Here is a 22,752-nt window from a genome sequence, read left to right as displayed (position 1 = left end):
GAATGTAGGAAACAACTAGACAGAGAAGGAGGGGTATGACTATACAATTTAATATTCTAGAGTATTTTTTCATATATTGTACTAATGGTGACAGGCAACCATTACATATTTATATTGCAGTAAATGCCCCAAAATGAATGTTGAACAACCTATTTTTGAGAAATTTCTTAGTATTGAGAACCTTTGTATTAGTTTGGGTAGGATGCAGAATTATCTCTCTGAATACAGGCCAGCCTGTAACTCTGGATCCAAGCTACTGAACCACATACTTTTTGCTTGGTTGCTACTGAGATGAAATCTAATCCTTTTTTTCTTCCTCCTACAGCTGGTGTAATAATGATGAATTAAAAAGGTATCTGCAAGGTCAGAGACAAGCCATAAGGTGAGTGTGTCAACTGCTAATGTTTGTAGATTCCATTGAATAGCTGGCGAACATCTGGTATTGGTTTGGATGGCAGTCTGTATGGGGTACCATTGGACATTCATGTGAAAGGAGGTTACATATGATAACAAGGTTTTTCTGCTGACAAATACATGTAGACCTGTGGAGATTGTATATTTAATAAGAAATGCTCTTTTCAAAGACTTTTCATTGGCTTCACTTGAGCCTACAGGTAATAATATTGTACTTTAATAATAATATTGTGCTTTATATTGTGTTTTATGCAAAACAAAAATTTTAATATTACATTATAACTAACAATTAATTCAGTTTATTATTACAAGTTGTGATGTTTATCAATGGACACTTTACATGCAGGTTTGAAATTTTTTGTATCTGTTATCATTTTAGCTATCCACGAGAATCTAACAAATTAATAGACCTTCCTGATGATTACAGCTGCCTCATCAATCAAGCATCTAACTTTTCGTAAGTCATCTTATGCAGTTCATTATGATTTATTTCATTTTACTGGATTAATTCAGAAACTGGGTTACAGTACAGTGGTAGGGTACAAAATTTGTGAACTTTGTAGTCTTGGGTAGCAAGACTTTGAGCTATGCAAGGGATCTCAGCAAGGTGCTGTCAATGTATATAATACTGTGTTAGTGAACCAAATGGTCTGTTTCAAGATAAAGCATCTATAGAAGTTGGAAATTTGGGAGCTATATTTACCTGAATCACCCAACCAGCATGGGAGATTCTGGGAACTGTAGTCCAAAAAATAACTTTTCCAAGCTCTGCAGCTTTGTGTTTAACCCTCATTGTAGAAGGCAAGGCATTTTAGGTTCACACTTGGTTGCAGAATTAACACAAAAATAAATCTATAAGGTAAGCATTATACAACGTCACTTCAAGAGTCTTAAATAATTTTCAGCTCCCTGCAGGCTATATTTTTAACAGACCAAAACCAACTGGGGCAAAAATTGTCTTAAGAAATCATAGAGTTGGAAGAAAAATCCAACCCCCTGCCACTGCAGGAGTCCACAACTAATGCATCCCTGAGAAGTGACTATCCAGACCAGGGGTTGGCAACCTATGGCCCGCGGGCCGGATCCAGCCTGGCAAGGCCTCGGGACCAGCCCCAGCCGCCGATTGCCGCCCCCGCCGCAGCTTGGCCGCCGCTCCAGGCACCCACGGGGGCCTCGCTGCCATTCTCCTCCTCCACTGTGCATGGCCGCACGGAGGAAGAAGAGGGCAGCGAGGTCTGGGGAGGAGGAGGCGGAGGTGCAGGCAGCGCCTCCTGTGCGCGGCCGCACCACCTTCCCTGCCTCCCCTCAGCCTCTGTGGAGGCCGAGAAGGAGCGCACGGGGCCACCGGCTTCCCTCTCGGCCTCTGTGGAGGGCAGCCTCCGCAGAGGCCGAGAAGGAGCACGCGGGGCTTCTGGCTTCCCTCTCGGCCTCCATGGAGGGCAGCCTCCGCGGAGGCCGAGAAGGAGCGCACGGGGCCAGGAAAGAGGGGAGGCCTCCAGCGCTGGCGCCCCCCATCAGCTCTTTCCCGGCCTCTGATGGGGCCTGGGCCCCTCAGGGGCCGGGAAGGGGGGAGGCCTCCAGTGCTGGAGCACTCATAAGGTACTTGAGGTTCAACAGTTGGAAACAAGCAATGCATAGACAAGATGGTTGCCTTTCAGGAGATGTGGACTATGTTGTTTGAGCAACTTTGAAGGTGATATATGCCAAGAATGGATATGTTGATGAACAGCTGATTCAGTTTAGTGTTAAATGCCCAGTCCTACCAAGTAAATCAGGAAAATGTAGCACAGAATTACGGTAGTGCTGTGTTGCTAAGACATCTTGTCCTCTTAGGGTGCAGTATTTTTCCGGTCAGGCAGCCTGGTCCACCATGGGAAGCCCAACTTTATTACAGTGCAGTGACACAACTAGACGAACCAAAGTTCAGTATTGGGTAAAATATGGTTTTTTACAGTGCAGTGAACTGTTAAAAGGTCTCCTCATACAAAGGCCTCATACACATTGGCCCATTTCAACAAAACAGGCCATAAGCCGTGCATCCATTTTATCCATAGGAGAGTAGCAGTTTGAAAAACCAACAGGCAGTGCACCACATCTGTGAAATTTTCTTGTGAGAATCAGTGCAGCATCCAGGTATCATGATTGCATATAGAGCAGCTGACACAGAGCATGGAACATTTCCATCAGCAGTTTTAAAAAAACAACTACCGTATTTTCCGGCATACAAAACTACTTTCTGACCCTCTAAAACGGGGTCAAAAGTTGGGGGGGGCGTCTTGTACGCCGGTAAGAGCACTTACCTGGTTGTCCTGCCAGCTTCCAAAGGCCTCCGGAGCCCTTTGGAAGCCGGCGTTTGTGGGCATCAGGCCCCCTAAACTTGGCCTATAGTAGGCCAGGGCACTGCCTGCATGCAAGGCAGGCTTTGAAGGCTTCAGCAAAGGCCTGGGGTAAATAAAAATAAAAAATGAGAGCGAGAGAGAGAGAAATAGAGAGAGGGGGGAGATAGAGAGAGAAGGAGGGAGATAGAGAGAGAGGGGGAGATAGAGAGAGAGATAGAGAGAGGGCGAGAGAGAAAGAGAGAGGGAGAGAGAGAGAGAGAGGGAGGGAGATAGAGAAAGAGAGAGGGAGAGAGAGATAGAGAGAGAGAAAGAGAGGGAGGGAGGGAGATAGAGAAAGAGAGAGGGAGAGAGAGAGAGAGGGAGGGAGGGAGATAGAGAGAGAGGGGGAGGGAGATAGATAGATAGATAGATAGATAGATAGATAGATAGACAGACAGACAGATGCCGAGAGAGAGAAATAGATAGAGAGGGAGGGAGAGAGAGAGGGAGATAGACAGAAAGAGAGAGAGAGAGAGATAAATAGATGGATGGATAGATAGATAGATAGATAGATAGATAGATAGATAGATAGATAGAGAAATAGAGAGAGGGAGATAGAGAAATAGATAGATAGAGAGAGAGAGAGTAGAGAGAATAGAGATAGGGGAGGGAGATGCGAGATAGAGAAATAGATAGATAGATAGATAGATAGATAGATAGATAGATAGATAGATAGATAGATTGATAGGGAGATAGGGAGATAGACAGAGAGAGAGGGAGGGAGAGAAATAGAGAGAGAGGGGGGAGATAGATAGAGAGAGGGAGATAGATAGATAGATAGATAGATAGATAGAGAAATAAATAGATAGAGATGGATGGATGGATGGATAGATAGATGAGAGAGAGAGAGAGAGAGAGAGAAGCAAGCAGGCAAGCAAGCAAGCAAACCAAGATTACAGAACGAGTTGGGGTAAATGCAGTGATGTTTTTTAAATTTTTATTTGATGTGTATTGGAAGAGAGGTGGTCTTATACGGCAAGTATATCCCAAACTCTATATTTTAACTGGAAAAGTTGGGGGTCGTCTTATGCACCCAGTCGTCTTATACACCGGAAAATACGGTAATAATGCTATCAGTGTAAACAACTGTTTGTCTTTGAGGTGCATGTCTATTTTCTAATTTTTGAGTTCAAAACAAAATTTATTTTCTTTTAGGTTGGAAATAATAGTGGCAGTATTTCTGGGTCATAGAAATTATATTGGTTACACATTTTGCAGAAAAGGAGGTCTGTCAACTGCTCAAAATAAAATGTTCCATCTCATGAAAATGTTCTTTCTGGCTCTGGATGTTATAATTGCCATTCTCATTAATACTCCTGTAGACACAAGGCATTTTTATCCCCTGAAATAAATTTTCGAACTTCCATAGGGTCAGAAAATGTCCCAGAAGTCAGTCTTTTTTTAAAAAAATCTGTTTGGATGAGAGTTAATCTTTGGCAGTGTTTTAAAAGCTTGCATAGAGAGGAACCCTATATGATCTATAAGGCATTTCCATGCTTCTTTAGATCACACGTAACTGAAAAAATTATTCTATGCAATTGGATCCAGTTACAGTGAAATTTCTTGTTAAATGCAGCATGATAGTAAATATTTCAACATGTTTCCTGTTTCTTACAAAGATGTCCGAAATCAGGTGGTGATAAAAGCAGAGCACCAACGTTATGCCTGGTGTGTGGGACAATGTTGTGTTCTCAAAGTTATTGCTGCCAGACAGAACTGGAAGGAGAAGATGTAGGAGCATGTACTGCACATACATATACCTGTGGATCTGGAGTGGGAATTTTTCTCAGGTGAGTACATAGGTGCATTTAATTAGCTAGCAACACTCTAAAATGAAATTACAGTAATCCTTATGGATGGTCTTCACTCTGCTTCCCTCTCTTGTAATATTCCAATCACAAGGAAGCACAAGCTCTGTTGCTGTGAAACTACCACAGTCCTTCTGTCTATTCTGTGGGACAGACTTCAGGCACCACAAAATAACTGATAGAATTAGTGATGAAAGGACATTATGAATTTCAGTATGTTGCCTTGTACTTGTTTTTCAGAGTACGTGAGTGTCAAGTGCTGTTCCTAGCTGGGAAAACCAAGGGCTGCTTCTATCCTCCTCCCTACCTTGATGACTATGGAGAGACAGATCAGGGACTGAGGTACTTTTTTCAGCCCTCCATTGTTGATTGTGGCCAAGGTGCACTAAGTCATTTTTGTTCTTTTAGCCAGTTAGGCTGACCACTGTCATCATGGCTTCAACACAACAAATGCATATATAAATTTCAGATCAAATATGGTATGACTGGAGAAAGCCATGACAACCTTTGGAAAAAAAACAACCCTAAGCACCATTTAGGTCATTCCAATGAAATAAGTCCTATTTTGGCACCATAGAATGGTGGCAGCTTAGTGCACACACAGAAGCTCTTACAATAGGAGTGTCAGAGAAACTCTAGTCTGTATGCTGTAGATTTCAAGTATTTAATTTTATTGAAGTTAACTTGAAACGCTTACGTTATGGTACCATTCTATGTAAACTTTCAACTGGGCAGGTCTTATGCTTGGCCTTTTAGGGTTAGAATCTGGGAAACCAGCTATCAACAGGCAACAAATTGGCAAGAAGAATGAAGCAGCAAGCTCTGCTTCGTGCATCTTAGTTGTTGATGGCTTACTTTGGACTCTCTCTCTGCACACATGCACACAGAGACAGAGAGAGAGATGTTAAAAGTGGTTCCCCAGATGCTGTCGGACTTCAGCTTTTGCGATTCCTCACATTGGCCTATATTGGCTAGAGCTGATGGAATCTTGATGCAAAAATATCCGGAGGAACACATTGTGACCTCTAATCTACGTAATCCTTACACAACAACCTTGTAAAGGTGCCTAATAGAGGAGATTGTGTATGATGGCAAGAAATAGTTGGTTGACAATATATATATAAGGTGCATTTTGAATTGAGGGGTTTCCAGTTAGTAGCTTGTGTTTTTAGTCTCTGCGCTGCACCATCACTTAAGCATATGCATCTGTTGTCTACAGCAGTTATTTCAGCCACCTATATTGTACAGGTATGGAAATATTAGCATTTGGAACTCCCAGATTCAGTTTTATGTGCTTAACTATTATTTCATTTACTTTTCTCCCCAGACGTGGGAATCCTTTACATCTGTGCAGAGAGCGATTTAAAAAGATTCAAAAACTTTGGCAACAGCACAGTATCACAGAGGAAATAGGACATGCACAAGAAGCAAATCAAACTTTAGTAGGCATTGACTGGCAACATTTATAACTTATTTTCTGAAGATTTGAACTTAATTATCATTTTGTAATCCAGCAAAATTCATCAAGCAAGCGGAGGATTAGAAAACAAAGGACTGAAATAATAAAGAGAAGATTATAGTTCCTTTAACTCGCTCCCCTCCATCCATGTTCGTTTTGTACATTTCCTGGTTACCATAACCATGTGAACTTTTCTGTGTAGCAGATTTGATCAGTAATATTATTTGCACTGTGCTTCCTTCATACAGAAACTGTTGATTTCTAAAACTTAATCCAATGAATTTACATTTCTGGTATAAAAGTGGCAATCTCTTGGAGTCTGGCTCAAATCTTTTTTGATAACTAAGAGAAGAGGAAAATCTCTGCTGAAATGGCAACTAGACCAAGCACAATGTTGAAGCAGCATATTTGCCCTTTTTTTAGTAAATCTGAGCCATTTTGCATTTTAATACTTAAAAAGTGCTCTAACTTTGGAATAGAACAGAACTGAAATAAGGGTGCAAAAATGTAGCAAGTGATGCATCTGTATGATCTCATAACAACCCTCATTGTATCTAAAATAATTTTGCAACCTGCAGCCAGTCTAAGGGCTTTTTTGCCTTTGTATTTTTTCCTGCTATATGAGAGAACACTTAATAAGGAAAATTAACAAAGATCTTTTTGAAGTTTTGCAATCTTTAGAAGTACTGTGTGGATTGTGCTAATGACATAGTGGGCAAAAAGACTTTGCTTTCCATGCTGTGATTGGTAGTCTTCAGTGTTTGAAAGTGTGACTTTTTTTAGAATGAGATGTTAAGTAAGTAACATCATTCATCAAAGGAATAATTTGAACTTTACTTTGATGTCAAATTTGAAGAGGCAGAGAATGACTGTTTTTAAAAAAAACACACACATGTTTGTCTACTTGCAACTTTCAGAACACACTTGCCTTTTGATGCTTCTTAATTAAACCAAAAATGAATCCAGCAACAACAAATGTGTGGTCATCCCCCCCCCCCCCCCCCAAAAAAAAAAACATTTTGCAGATTTCCAGTTGCTAGGTTTTCTGTCTCTTAATTTCCTTTCCTTACATTACCAACTACATGACTTTGCACTTGGCTGGTGGTCTATGAGATGTTTGTCTATAGTATATTTTATAACTGCATAGATTTTGCATATGTGTGCCTGTGGTCAATGAATTTTTTAAATGTACAAAGGGCCTCCAAAAAGACAATATAAAATAACTTGTTATACATTATTGAGAGCTCTCATTCTCTCTGCCTCCTTCCTAATATCATCCTTTTCTTTTGAATTACGGCTTAGACTATTGACTCCTTTTCATAGTTATACTGATCTATAAACTTAACTGGTTCAGATAAATCTTGGTTTTGGATTTCATCTTCTGCACAGAGAAGCCATCCCTTTAGCATCCAGTATACTTGCAATTTCTGTAAGTTTGGTTTTTAAAAACAACAACAATTTAATGTATTAGCTAGTGTTCCCAGTGTTTTCTACAGGCTCAGAATAGCTGCAATTGATATACATGATATACAAAACTTAGATCAGTTTGGCTCCTTTTTCTTAGGGCAATTTTTGGCAAGGCACACTTGTCAGCCAGATCAGTCTTCCTACATGTGTTAGTAGTTCTTGAGCCTCTCCTTTGCTATGAATGTCATGTAACTAGCAAAAAAAACACTTGGTCTTCATTTTCCTTCTTTGGTTAAGTTGTAGATAAGACTATTTGCTGTGCATGTTACACGTACTGTACTACTTCTGCTCTAACACTGTTTTCTTTGAGGCTTTAGAAACTTACTTTGGGAGGTATTGTAACAATACATTAGATTTTCTTTTATTCCCTCCTCATGGGGCATAGGTACAAAAATGCAAAATAAAATCAGCTACCATTAAACTGACAGATTTCTGTGTAAAATAAATATTGAGAGAATAAGGTAATTTACTCCCTCAGGAACTGTAGTCCAAAATGGAAGTCAAATGGGTTGATGGAATTATGACTGTAAAACATTGGAAAGTATATACTTTACCCTGGCTTTCTGCAAGGTTGCTCTTTTTTCAACAATCCATTTTCTTCTGCCTTTTTTTTCTTTTGCATGTATTTATGTTCATTGTAGAAATGTTTATATAATGAGCTTTGAGTATCAGGGAATTCATACCTGTAATGACTTGGCTATAACTTTCATATCTGTGGACAACTTGTAAAAATTGAAATGTATCATATGTATAAAAAGTATAAGAATAAATGCTTTAGGTGTTGACATTCAATTGATGTTTGCATTGCTCACTTTTAAAAAACACTGCAGAGTGCCTGAACTTCGTTGTTTGTTTTGGGAAATGATCTGCAGTATCTCTGTTTCTCAGCCTAAACACCAAAATATTTTAACCACTATCAGTCACTTCAAGCACAATGTCTTTACAAGCATAATAGATAATGTTGCAAAGAATCAAGATAATTTACATATTTTTTCTCTGCAATCTCTTATTTAACAATATGTATATAGTTGCAAACTCAAATTACTAAACTCACATAATGGGTTACTATTCCTTAAATTGTTTGTTTAAAGCTACCAAAGGAGAACTGGCTAATTGGGTGGTGGAGGCTGTAAATGTCTCTTTGAAAGAGGGTTACGTTTCAGTCTCTAAAAGAAGCAATTGCAATACCTGAGTTGAAGAAACCTTCCTTGGATCCCATCTCCGTAAGTAACTGTTGACCAGTTTGTAGTCTCCCCTTTGAAAGTAGTCTTCGAGTGAGTGGTAGAAACATAACTTCAGGTTTTCTTGGATGAAATGGATTACCAGGATCCATTCCAGTCAAAGTTCAAGCCTGGTTATGAGATAGATACAGCCTTAGTGGATGGCCTATACCAGAGGTTGGACAGGGGGAGCGTGTTTCTGTTGGTTCTCCTGGATGTTTCAGTGGCATTTTATACCATAGAGCATGGTATCCTGAGTCATTTGGTCAATATGGGACTTGGGACATTGCTTTGCTGCCATGCTTCCAGCCTTTATTGGCTGAACATGGTTCTGGGGGATTGTTGTTCATGCCTTTTGGCAATTACAACATGATGTTCCACAAGAATCAATACTGTCCTCTATTCTTTCTCACATGTATATGAAGCTGCTGGTGGAGGTCAGCTGGCATTTTGGGGTTTGGTGTTATCAGTATGCTGATGATACTCAGCTCTATCTTTCCTGTACAACTGATGCCAAGGAAGCTGTGGAAGTCCTGACTCATGAAATGAAGGACTTGAAGTAGGTGAATAATGAGGCTCAATCCAGACAAAAAAGAAGTGCTGTTGATGAATAGGAAGACCAACCTGCAGTTAGGATCACAGCCTGTCCTGGGTGGAGTTGCACTACCTTTGAAGGATTAGCTTCTGAGTGTTCTTAGACCCAGCACTAGTGGTTCATGATTAGACTACTGTAATGTGCTGTACCTGGGGCTGCCCTTGAAAAGTGTTCAGAAACTGCAGTGCAAAATGCAGCACTGAGACTGATGTTGGGTGTTCATATTAGAGACCATGCAACAGTGGTCTTACAAGAAATGCAGGGACTTCCAATTTGCTTCTGAGTTCAATTCAAGGTGCTGGTCTTGACCTACAAAGTCCTAAATGGCTTGGGGCCAGGATATTTGAAAGACCACCTCCTCCCATATGAGCCTGCCAAAAATTTGAGATCTTCATGAGAGGCCCTATTGTGAGTCCCCACACCTCATGAACTTATGTTGGCATGTTCTTGTAATAGGTTTTTCTCTGTAGCAACACCCCAACTTCTTAACCAAAAAAACTGGTGGAGAACTTATGGCATGCTTATTGCATACCTGTCCCATCTCTCCTGGCCGACTGATGTCATACCATCCTATTTCTCTCCCCTCCCTCCTTCCAACTGTCATCTTCTGGCCTAAGAGGGAGTGAAAGGACAGGCGCAACGCCATCGGGCCTGAAGAGGAAGAGCCCTCTCCTCCCTCCTTCCAACTGTCATCTTCTGGCCTTAGAGGGAGTGAAAGGACAGGCCCGACGCCATCGGGCCCAGCCTCGATTGAGAAAAAGAGCCCTCCCTCCAGTCCCTCTGCCTTGGTCCAGGCCTCAGAGGGAGAGAAGAATGCTGGACCTGATCCCCGCCCCCCCACCATTCCCTTCTCCTTTTGTGTCATGTCTTTTTAGATTGTAAGCCTGTGGGCAGGGAACTGTCTATTATCCCCTCTGTTGTAAGCTGCCGGGATTCCCAGTGACTGGGTGGCATATAAATAAATCCTATTATTACTACTATTATGCAGAGATGACATGTAAAATCAGAGATGACATGCAAAGCCATTTTTTGTGGCACGCTGAGGGCAGGGAAGAGGAAGAACATGCCTGTTCCTCTTCTACCCCCCTCAACCCCGGGACTTCAGCTGTCTCTGGAGAGGCGACTGGAGGCCTGGGAGGGCAAGGGGTAGAAGTCCCACCCCGGAAGTCCCGCCCTTGGTTTGGCAGAAGTCCTGCTCCTGGAGGGCGGAAGTCCCACCCCAGAAGTCCCAGCCCCAGCACTGGATAATACCCAATGCAGGAACACCTTTTAGTTTGGGCACTCAATCCCTAAAAGGTTCACCATCACTGGGCTAGCTTAATCTCTTTTAAGCTTTTCCTGGGCAGCCAAAACTTCTATTCTGCATGGTCTGTTTTAACTTTTAAAATTGTTTTTTGGGGTTGTTTTTAGATTGTTTCAAAAGTTTTTAGAGAGTATTTTAGTCTGACGTTGAATGCTTTCACAGTCAGTATCCATAGTTTTTTGTGGGTTTTTCGGGCTGTGAGGCCATGTTCTAGAAGAGTTTTATCCTGATGTTTTACCAGCACCTGTGGCTGGCATCTTCAGAGAATGCTGGCATGGAAGAGAGCAGGGTCTATATACTATATACAGTGGTACCTCGGGATACGAATTACCCAGCTTACGAATTTTTCGGGATACGAATAAATCCCATAGGGATTTATTGTTTCGGGTTACGAACGTTTTTTCGGGTTACGAAAAAACGCCGGCGCTGTTTTAAATGGAGCCGCGGCAGAGCCGCGGCTTTTTTTCCCATTAGCGCCTATGGCAATTCGGGTTACGAAGGTTTTTCGGGTTACGAAATTAGCCGCGGAATGAATTAATTTCGTAACCCGAGGTACCACTGTACTGTTGTTTGAGGGGAAGTGATTTGCATGTTAATCTGTGTATTGTTCTGTTGTTGAATGGCAAGGCCTCAGGGTGTCTACTTAATTAATGATACATTGGTACAAAACACACTGCAGAAATATTCCAGTTCGAGACCGCTTTAACTGTCCTGGCTCAATGCTAGGGAATTCTGGGAAATGTAGTTTTATGAGGCATTTAAGCCTTCTCTGTCAGAGAGAGCTCTGGGGCCACAATAAACTACAGTTCCCAGGATTCCTTAGCACTGAGCCAGGGCAGTTAAAGCTGTCTCAAACTGGATCATTTCTGTAGTGTGTTCTGGACCATTGTCTTTTGGGAAAACCCCTCACCCTGAATGGTTTTCATTTGCATTTACTGGGTCTTGATTTTGGTGTTTTTCAGGACTGGTAGCAAAACTTTGTTCACTTAAGGGTTTCTTCTTTCCTGTTGAAGTTGTCCAGGTGTTTATGGATTTCAATGGCTTCCCTGTGCATTCTGACCTGATAGTTGTTGGCATGGTCCAGAATTGCAGGGATTTTAAACAGAATTTTATGCCCAGGATGGTTTATAATGTGTTCTGCTACTGCTGATTTTTCCGGCTGGCTCAGTCTGCAGTGTTTCTCATGTTCCTTGATTTGTGTTTGTACACTGCATTTGGTGGTTCCTATGTAGATTGCATGGTATACGGTAAACTCTTGCAGCTGTGAGAGGGTCTCTCTGGTCCTTCACTGAGTGCAGCATTTGCTGGATTTTCTTGGTTGGTTTGTAGACCATTTGGAGGCTGTCTTTCCTCACCATTTTCCCTATTCTCTCTGTGACTCCTTTGTCGTATAGTAAAAATATACCCTTTGGGTATATTTTTGTGTTTTTTTATAAGGTTTTTACATTTGAACTGCTTTAATTATTTTTTGTTCATTGCCTCAAGAACCCTTGAAGGAGGCAATACAGAAATAATAACAACAACTACAACAACAACAATAATAATAATAAATGTTCATTTCAAACAGTGTCCTGCATGTATAAGCGAGCCAGTCATTATTAATAGGGCTTTTGAATATTGCAATGTTACCTTAGAAAATACTCTTTTCTGCAGAGCTGATCCACACATTCATTTGAAAGTTACAAGTAGTGCATATGCATGTGTGAACCAACTCATTGGTTGGATTCAAACAAGTTAGTTGCACCTGACTTCTCCTTTCATCGCTGTGAATAATTGTGATTTTATTCCCACTGAACCTGATGCAACTTACATGGTACTGAATTAGTCTAAATTTAATTCATTGTATGCATGTCATATTCCCATATTGTACAAAACTATTTTTTACCCAACTCTTCTATCTGGCAAAGTAGTACTGTAACAGCAAATTATAATATTGTAAAAACTAGCTGGATAATCTTATCTCTGGACTTGAAAATAGATCTCCTCATTTCCTAACTTATTGCCTTGTTAGCTCCAATCTAACTAGTCCAGGCATTTATCTCCCAGTAGGGTGCTGTTAACATGTGATGTTCTATTTCTCTGGCCTTATCTCTAAACTAATTAACCTCTAATGCTCTTCTAAAGAGCCTTTTAAAAATCTCATGTGATCTTCTCAGGTCAATGTCAGCTTAATATGAGGAAAGTTAGCAATAAACTTCATTAAAGTGTAGTGTTTATGGAACTCCTTTTAAAAATTCTGTTTCATTGCTGTAAATTCTTCCAATTACCAGTTCAATGGAGGTTACTCATAGCATGCAGGACCTGAAATAGCCTTCCCCTGCTAAGCAGTATATACATGGAGAAGCAACCATTGTCCGGTATTAGATGTCCAGGATAGAGCGATGCATGAAGGTTAATCTTATAAATTGTATTAAGGTTACTTAGGAATAATTAGCTTTGAGGCAACCGTGTATACTCTCCCGCTCTTCATATGTTTCATCAAACATTCTGTGCCTTGAATTATTAACTTGATTTTTTCTAAATTTAAGATGAAGCCAATATGTTGCTATCTCTGCAGAACATCTGGATAAATGCAGTGGTCCCCATTGGCATATATAGAGGACACAGCAACCAAATGGGAGATGCTTGGCCTCAAGCCAACTATCCTTATATAAACAGGGAGAGCTGCACGATTACATGTGAGCAGGTGCTTTTAAAAAGGCCTGTTGCCTTAGGGATGTCCATGCACAACTGTTTCACACATCATAGTGCTACCCTACTGGCTGATTATGGGGTACCAGTTTTCAGGAGTCCAAAGGGGCTTGTGTCTAAAGCACTTGCTTGAATCAGCTCATATACAAACTCTTGGGGTGTGCATCCATCACTATGAGTATCCTGGGCCCCAAAACAGTAGATTAACATTTACTCCAGACTCCTGTGGTGGTTATGTAGGTATTGCATTTCTGAAGTTTGAGTGTTCAGTTCACTTTGGCCAGGTGATCTGGCTACAAATCAACAGCTTTATTAGTCTAAGAATTAATTACAGATATTTCTGGAGGATAGGTGTACTCCTGTCAACCAAGACCACAAGTTGTAGGTTTCTGAGTATCATGGCCAAGATCCTGCAGTGGGAGATCTAGCTAGGGGCTGAGTAGATGGGTCAGGATAGCAAGGGCAGAACCCAGGCTATTTTGGTCCTGGTGTTCACCTGGGTCAGTTGCTGAGTTGGTGTGAAAACCGAGAAGACTCCCTTCACCATGTCTGATATGGAAAAGGAGGGCCTGGCTGCATCCACATGGCCAGGCACTTTGTTTCTACATCAGATGCAGCAATGAGGGGCTTCTCAGTACTAGCTATAGTGTGGCAAGGTAAGGAGCATTGGGGGAGGGGAGTGTAAACAGCTGCAGTTTGCCATGCACTTTCCAGGAAACTTCATTACAAACCAGGGGTCAAATTGACCTGGGGTAAAGGTTGTTTATCCCAGGATCAGGCTGGATCAATATCGGGTCTATCAGGATCGAGCCTGATCCTGGCCCCAGAGTTTTGACCTGCATCATACACGAGAACATGGAGAACACAGGTCTTTTGACTAATGCGGACAACCCCTCAGAGACAATGCTACCCTTCTGGCTTTGTGACTATATCGAAGTGTACAACAATGATGTAAACTTCAGGGACCTTTGAAAAACCCCTGGGAGGTCCCAGAATATGCCTTCATGGATGTGTGTCTGGCTGTGGCTATATGGTAAGATACTTCTCAGTTGTCTTCTGCTCTCCATTGGTTACTGGGGCTGGGGGGGATATCAGTGGCTGCATGAGGAAGAAAATTCCAATCTCCACAGTGATCAAAGACATACAGATATAAACTGATCTTAGGCCTACATATGTCAGGATTTATACGCTTCACGCCACCAAAGTACCTTAAAGCCACCTTCAGGCTGCTGTGCAAGCAGAAAACCGGCTTTTTGCTGCTTCTTTTTCGGGTGACTTCAAGGCGGATGGGGGGGGGGTGTTGTGTGATTGCTGTGGCCCCAATTCGCCTTCAGAATGGGCAGCTTAAAGCTTCCCCTTCAAGGCAGTCTATTTTGCTCCTTAATTAGCTTCAAGTGGCTGCATTGGATAGTTTGATATCTTGACCACTTGTTAACCTTCCCAACTTCCTCAACTGCAGTTCTGCCAAAAGTACAAGTTGGCAAACACTATTTTTTCAACTATGCAGAAAGTGCCTTACATCTAGATGCTGGGGGCAAAATGAAGTTAAGACTCCATTCTAAATTGTTCTTGGACCAGAAGAATTTGTGAATAAAAGCTACACAATAACTGTAGGGATCCAATAACACAAATAAAGAGGGGAGGCAAGCACTGTATTAAACATAATATATTTAAGATTTCCTTTTAACAAATACCTTTAAAATATACTTTTTGCAAATAGCTACATTCACACTTGCAAAATAGCACCTACAAACATAATTAGATTTCATTTACAGTATCACAAAAAAAAAACTGTTTGATAGGATAAATGAATATTACCAAGTGCATGGTACAAACCAGACTCCTGTCAATAGACCGTCATGAACTGGAATACCTTATATTACACAATAGTCCCTTCTTCCTCTCTTTGTTTAGGACCAATTTTTCTTTCCTTCTCAACTGGCAACTTTCTCCACTAGTTTAATTCTTTGCTGAGTTGGGACAGTTAAATAAAACTAGAGCCAGCTAAAATGTTTGCCTTTTCTAATCCCACTGGAAGCAACACAATCCAGTGGTAAAGATCCCCCATGTTCAGAAGGAAGAGAAAACAAATTCCTTCCAAAGAACCATTTCCTGAACAGAAAGCAGTCCCTGTGTCCCAACACAAATCTGTTTCCACAGTCTTCATATCTGTAACTAATGAAGGTGTCTTGAGAGCAGCTGTGACAATGTGATTTTGTAAGTGAACCAAAGTATTTTGATATGGCAGTAAAATAATACAGTGTATGTTGTAAAATAAAACCACAAATAACAGAGACTGATTCCACCACCTATGTGAAGCAAGAGCCTGTCACACACTTCTAGGGTTGCAATACATTTAGGTGTGATACATTAACTTGTGGAACTTTATATAACTATAGATGCATCACATAGCACTGCACTCAGAGATCTCCCCAAATGGCGATTCAGAAATCAGTTAAATTTGTCCTTTGAGAATGTTCACCAAACTACCTCCCTTGCAGATCAAGGCTGTATCAACACTTTGGTTACGGACCTTACATATCTGTAATAGCTCAGCTGTTTAGTGCTTCTGCTATGTGCAAGAAATACACTCCCCCCCCCCTTTGTAAAATCTGCTTTCGAAATTGTTTTCTGTTGTGGAACACAGAAGTGCTGAATTCTTTTAGGAATTGATACCAATATTGTAAACATTTTCTATGCAGAGAGCAAGAAAGGATTTGGAAACTGGTAAGACAACACATTTAATAGAAATGTCCTTTTTATTAAAGCCGAGAAAACCCTGTACAGTTCAAGGAACAATGCTCCAGAGCTTCCAGAGTCCTTGATAAGTTATCACTTGACTGTCCTCTAAATGTCTAAGTAGCTGCAGAATCCTGTCATTTTATCTTCAATACTTACCTTTCTCTTCCTGTCAATATTCCCCAGCCTCCATTTATTGAGGCTATTGTAATGAACTCTTTGTTGATATTTCCTCCAAGCTGTTTTTTTAGACTGCTAAACTCCATCAGTGGCGATCAACTCAGTCTTTCATGGCTCCCTAATTCATTTCTTGACAACTTTAGTGCCATACCTCTTATTTCAAAGCTCTCTGCTTCTCTAGCTGTCATTATACTTCTGTATCTAGAAGGTCTGAAAACTAGATTCCAAATCTAGATTTCACATCTAGAAGCAATTATTTGTCTGCCTTAGTTTCCGATCTGCATGTATGATGCCACAGCTTAATGGAAGGATGCAATTAGAAGGTCTCCATTTTAGTTCCTGCCTTTTCCTGCTAAAAGCAACCCAAGTATCAAAGCTGGAAAAGGTCTTGAAGAGCTACTGAAAGTGGAATACATCCCTAACCTTAGAGGGACTACACACCAATTCAGTATAAGGCATCTTCATATGCAAACCATGTTTCAAAACATTTTCCCTTCATCCATATGAAAGTCCCTCCTCAATTAACATCTTTCACAGCTGCCTTCCTTGAGCCTTACTAGCCTGCTCTTTTATTTCCATAATACCACAGACACCCTGTTGCTGTGGACAGTTAAGTCTTTTTGACAAGGACTGTTCAAGAGCATCTAGGAATCTGACCGCGCTAGTTAAAAGTTTAAGAGTAGGCTTTTGCTTTCTCTTGGGAAAGGCTTATGGACAAATACACATAGTTGTGTACTATGTACATATAAATAAATATAAAATATAAGCTTCATATAGAACAATGATAAAAATCTCTTTACATACAAGTCATGTTCCCATATTTCATTTCAGCTTATAAAATTAAAGGGGAATTTGCTAAGATCGTCGCTTTCACAGCAATACATTCATGATGGGTATGTCTGGATTACAAAATGCATCAAGTCAACAAGGTCTTCCGTAGGCTGCAGAAAGTGTCAAGTTCAGTATTTCTTCCATTGCATCCAATTCACTGAATTAATGTGTGGTCCTTTTATTGCTAAGCAGCTTGTCTTTCTCAACATCTGGGAAGAACTGCAAAATCCAAATGTTGATTCAAGTCCATTTTTTTCCTTGGGCAACCAAGCATTACCAGTTAGTTGCCATGATTACTTTACAAGACAGAGCTTAGTTTTAATTTCCAATTTATTGTAGCAGGTCTAGTAAACAAGATACAGCAATAGCTACCATAATGATTGGGTATGACAGTACCCTGAACAGCTGCAGGCAACTAAGGCTATAGCTTATCTTGGTATTTGTTTGAATGAATGCTATCTTGCGTCTATAAAATCACAAGTTTATATTCAGTGCATAAACATTCAGTATAACTGTACTTTTTTTGTACATTATTTGAACATGGTAGAAGCTTATTCTTCTGTAATGACTTTAAACCTTTGATTCTGTCCAAACTGAGGTTTCAAGGTGTATACCTTTCCAAGCATCTTTTACCTTGTTTGACATCTTAAGATATTTTTTGCCCTACTAAGGTACCTGTTTTAAAGTATATTACATTTTCCAAATAAATTCATAAACTTTGGTATAAAAATAGTTAACTTTTAAACTTTCCCATTAAATTTCCAGTGAGAAGAGAGAAAAATACAAGACAATACCAACCAGTCTCCCATATTCCATTTTTTAGGAAATCTTATTTCAGATGGGAATATAATGAGCCTAACAACTTGATGTTATCTGCTTCAAAAACATGGTACTGTATTATACCATTTCCCATAGAAGTGACTGGCTGTCTCATGTACCTACTGTAAGGATGCCTCTATTATCCCGATGTGAACTATACAGTATTGGCCATATGTACAAAAATGATTGCTTGGTGTATACAAATGTATAGCTGTGATGGCTTACAACTTTTAAAAAGTGAATATTCACACATCCCAGTCTTTGGTAACAGTCTTGTTAGCCAAAATACTCAGCTGACAGTTGAGACTGCTTGGGTTTTTGCTCCTTCACCTTCTGCGCCTTCTGCAGTTGCATCCACTTGGTTCTTTTTACCCATATTTTTCAAATTTTCCAGGGTGGATTTGAAAGTGTCTTTCAGGTTTTTCTCCAGAACCCAACCTTCACTCTCACATTCTGGATCTTCTGGATTGGCAATGCTCTCCAGGGAGGTATGAAGCAGCCGCAATCCTATCATGACCAACATCTAGGGAGAATAAAGAATAGAGTCTAGATCAGCCTGACAGAGCACAGACTTCATAATCACCAACATTTCACAGATGAAAATAGACACACTAGTATCCACTGGCAGAGTGTGGTCAAGATGGACAACTGTATTAATGAGGAGGAACTAGGCCAGCAGCTTGGTTTTACTGAGAAAGGCAAGATTTCATTCCTTACACTTTTCTCCTACCCTGCTGGGTTAGTTGAGTGCAAACTACTTTTGCTCTTTGAACTCAGTTTGCAGCAATTGAAGTAAACTGAGGACAAAGGAGGAAAGTCAGAGAGGAGGGAGAAATTGGATCATTTAAAAAGCAGCTGAATAAGATCAGGACAATTGGGAGGTATGAGACTTGTGTCATAAGGCAAGATCCTGTTGTTTATTTATACTGCTGAAATTATGCTGCCATAAGATATAGCAACTGCCTAAATTTAAAAAAAAGTTTTAAAAGTTCCAGATGTGGTACCATGAAGAAAGATAGATGCCCATCAACCTGAAGCATAGTTTACTTTTCCAGATAAGTCACAAAAGAGCTGTCTCTCCTTGCAGTGCTACCCAAACCAAGTTAAAGTGCAGTATGTTAGTGTAAAGGATGCTATGTTAATGTAGTGCACCAGTATGATTTCAGCCACTGTGTATCCATATTTCCCATGCGACTGACACGTAAGGTGCCTTCACATTCAAAATTTATGGCACGTTTTCTTCAAAAATGATTTCTATACTTCTATTCAGAAAAATACCATCACAGCTTATGTATATTATGTACAACAGAAAACTACAAAACAGACTAGCGGGACATAGCAAATACTTGAAATTACTACTGATCAAAGTTAAATGAAGAAAGTGAAAAAGCAGAGTGCTGTTGTTGTTAACTGCCCTTGAGTCAATCCCAACTCTTGGCGATCCTACAGTTGACACATCTTCAAGACCCCCCTGTCACCCCTGCTCAGATCCTGCAGGCTCAGGCCTATGCCTCTTTGATTGCGTCTAAACATCTGGCACACAATCTTCCTCTCTTTCTACTGCCTTTTACCTTTCCTAGCATCTTTGTCTTTTCTAATGACTCATGCCTTCTCATCATGTGGCCAAAGTATGATAGCCTCAATTTAGTTATCCTGGCTTCCAGGGAGAGTTTGGGCTTGATTGGGTCTAGAACCCATTTATTTGTCTTCTTGGCCATCCACAGTATCCTCAACTCTCTTTTCTATCACCACATCTCAAACTAGTTTGTTTTCTTTCTATCAGCTTTCTTCAACGTCGACCTCTCGCAGTCATACATGGTGATGGAGAATACAATGGCTTTGATGATCCTCATTTTAGTGTTCAGATTTATATCTTTCCACTTTAGGATCTTGTCCAATTCTTTCATCCCTTACCAATCCTAGTCTTCTTCTAATTTCATGACTGCAGTCTCTATTCCAATCAATATTTGATCAAAGGTAGGGAACAATTTCACTATTTCAGTTTTCTTGATATCTACGATGAATTCTTGTAGAATTCTTGAAGATCTTTCATGGCCATTTTTTTTTTTATGTTCAACATTAAGCCTACCTTAGCACTTTCTTCCTTGATCTTCTTGAGTAATTGCTTCAGGTCTTCATTGGCTTCTGCTTGTACAGTAGTATTGTATCCTCTGCATATGTAAAGTTGTTAATGCTCTTTCCTCCAATCTTCATTCCTCCTGCCTCTGTATCTAAGCTGCTCTGCATACAGTTTTTTCTGCACAGAAATTGAATAAATAGCATGGTAGAATGCAGCCTTGCCTGACCCTTTTGCTGATTGGGAACCATTCTATTTCTCTGTATTCAGTTCTGATGGCAGCTTCTTGAGTACAGATTACGCCTCAGGACAATCATGTATAGTGCACTCCCATTTCTTTGAGGCCATTCCTTTTGTGATCTATGTAGTCAAAGGTTTTGCTGTAGTCAATAAAACACATGTAGATTTTCTTTTGAAGTTTTTTACTTGCTCCAGTATCCATCATAAGTTTGTAATATGATCCCAATTGCCTATTCACTTCCTGACTCCATCTTGCACCTCTAGGATTTTTCATTCCATATCTGCTAGGAGTCATTGCTGCAGAATTTTGATTATGATTTTGCTTGTGTGAGAAATTATTGCAGTGGCCCCACAGTTACCCCAATCTTTTGCATCTCCTTTTTAAGCTATGGGAATGTATATTGATTGCATCCAGTTTGTGAACCACTGCTTTGTTTTCCACATTTGTTGTCAAATTTTAGTTAAAGCTGGGCTTGATTCTGCCTCTGTGGCCTGTAGTAGTTCTATTGGTATGTCATCTGTTACTTTATTCTTCCTTTATTCTTCCTTTAATACTCAGTAGCTGAATATTAAGAAAATATAAAAATAATGATCTCAGAAGATTTAAATAACTTTAAAAGTGATAATGAAGACATTGAAATTGTTAAAGATTTTCTTGGAGCAGTCATCAATCTATGTAGTGTCTTTAGCCATGAAAACAGAAGAAGACTAAGAACCAAGAGTGTAATCAAGAAGTAGAAGACTTGGATGGGCAACTATTGGGGAATTAGACAAGATCTCCCTATTTACACACCTTTCTTTATTTTTTACCTTTCCCCCCAATGTTAGGACTCAAAGTGTCTTGATCACAAGATCCTCAAGTATAAAAACATACTGTTGAATATCAAAGTCATGGTCATGCATAACTTGGCATTTCTAGTGTTGGTGTATAAATGTGAAAGTTGCACAATAAAGGAAGCTGAAAGGAAAAAAAACTTATCTGGAATGTGGTGCTGAAAGAGTTTTACAGGTAACATTGACTGTCAAAATGACAAACAAATAGGTCCTAGAGTAAACCTAGCCTGGACTCTCAGTAGAAGCCAAAATGACTATGCTGAATCTATCATACTTTGAACATGTCAGGAGAAAACATGTTTTGCTTGAAAAGACAAAAAGGCTGGGAAAAGTTGAAGACAGATGAAAAAAGGAATATCACATTACATCCAGATGGATTGATTCAATAAAGAAATTTATAGCTCTGAGTCTGCAAGACCTAAGCAAGGTTATTTAAAAAATAACAGGCTCTTTTGGAAATATCTCATCAATTGGGTTGTCATAAGTCAAAGCCAACCTAATGGCATTGAACAACAAGATAGAAATGCAACACTGGATTCAATGGCCAACTTCAGTTTTTAAAGACCAATAAATCCACTTTTACCTTTTTACAAAAAGTCAGCACAGAATAGGCAACATGAACTTCCCAGAGCCTGGGGAAATGAATCAAATTAATTCATGACATCACCAATTCTTTAGTCTCTATAGCAGGGGTAGGCAACCTTTTTGAGCCAGGGGCCGGGTTGCTGTCCCTCAGACAACTGGGGGGCCGAAGCCAAAAAATAAATAATTAAATATTTTTTAAAAAATTAAACAAACAAATAAACCGGGACAAATGTAGGACAAAATTTTCAAATGGAGGACACTTTTATAAAAAATGGAGGACACACAGAAAAAATTGCTGATTTTTTAAAAAAATGTTAAGATAATTGCATGTTTCTGAGGCTTCTATATACAATTGCCCCACCATGCCCCTCGCGCAAGACGCCAAAGGCCCTGGCGGCAATCGGCGGCAGGACCGGGCTGGGGCCTCCCAAGGCCTCGCCGGGCCGCATCCAGCCCGCGGGCCGCAGGTTGCCTACCCCTGCTCTATAGCCTGTTAGATTATTTGATTTACTGTACATTATTAAATGGGTTGAGCTGCAATTCATCCCTTTGTATTCCTTTGTACTCTTCAGCTCACAAAGAGCTGAATACTTGGATACTTAAATGAAAAGTCGTTGCACAATCACTCCACCCATTTCCTTTTCCCTTGGCTTCTTACTTCTTCCTTTCTCTCTCCATTCATCTCCCCATCAACACCATCCACCAAGGCAGTGTTTCCCAAACGTTGGTTCTCCAGAGGTTTTGGACTTCAGCTCCCAGAATTCCTGACCATTGACCAAGGTAGTTGGGGCTTCTGAAAATTGAAGTCCAAAACACTTGAAGGCCCAAAGTTTGGGAATTACTGCACCAAGGGTTTGGCTGAAGCTATTAATGAGTGGTTTTGGAACAGCTAGCTAAACTCATACCTTGCCATAGCTATAGCTATATATTCCTAACTAAATCCCATTGAGTTCAATTATGCTTACTCACATGTAAACAGATGCAGGACTGCTGCAATAATTTATTATGAGATTGTTTTTGTTAGGTAACAAGAAGAGGGAGTCAGGAGTTATATTGCATGGCCACAGAAGGACAGGTTGCTTACCTGTAACTGTGTTTCTTCGAGTGGTCAT

At 40.2% G+C, this 22,752-nt stretch overlaps 2 protein-coding genes across 2 annotated transcripts in view; one reads left to right on the top strand and one right to left on the bottom strand.

Annotated features, from left to right (window-relative positions):
- The window catches only part of UBR2 (ubiquitin protein ligase E3 component n-recognin 2), a 69,889-nt gene extending 62,832 nt beyond the window's left edge, over positions 1–7,057 (top strand). Inside the window, 5 exon segments of the mRNA XM_042469130.1 lie at positions 326–382; positions 794–871; positions 4,412–4,582; positions 4,841–4,942; positions 5,928–7,057. Of these exon segments, the coding sequence (XP_042325064.1) occupies positions 326–382; positions 794–871; positions 4,412–4,582; positions 4,841–4,942; positions 5,928–6,069 (550 nt within the window). The 3' untranslated portion in view covers positions 6,070–7,057.
- An 8,036-nt stretch (positions 7,058–15,093) lies between these two features.
- The window catches only part of PRPH2 (peripherin 2), a 46,307-nt gene continuing 38,648 nt past the window's right edge, over positions 15,094–22,752 (bottom strand). Inside the window, exon 3 of the mRNA XM_042446476.1 lies at positions 15,094–18,427. Coding sequence (XP_042302410.1) covers positions 18,194–18,427 — 234 coding nt within the window. The 3' untranslated portion in view covers positions 15,094–18,193. The remainder of the gene's footprint in view (positions 18,428–22,752) is intronic.

Source organism: Sceloporus undulatus, chromosome 1, assembly GCF_019175285.1.
Source record: "Sceloporus undulatus isolate JIND9_A2432 ecotype Alabama chromosome 1, SceUnd_v1.1, whole genome shotgun sequence".
Taxonomy (NCBI): Eukaryota; Metazoa; Chordata; class Lepidosauria; order Squamata; family Phrynosomatidae; genus Sceloporus; species Sceloporus undulatus.
The sequence above is the reverse complement of the archived record's forward strand: the minus strand, read 5'-3'. Positions and strand labels throughout refer to the sequence as shown.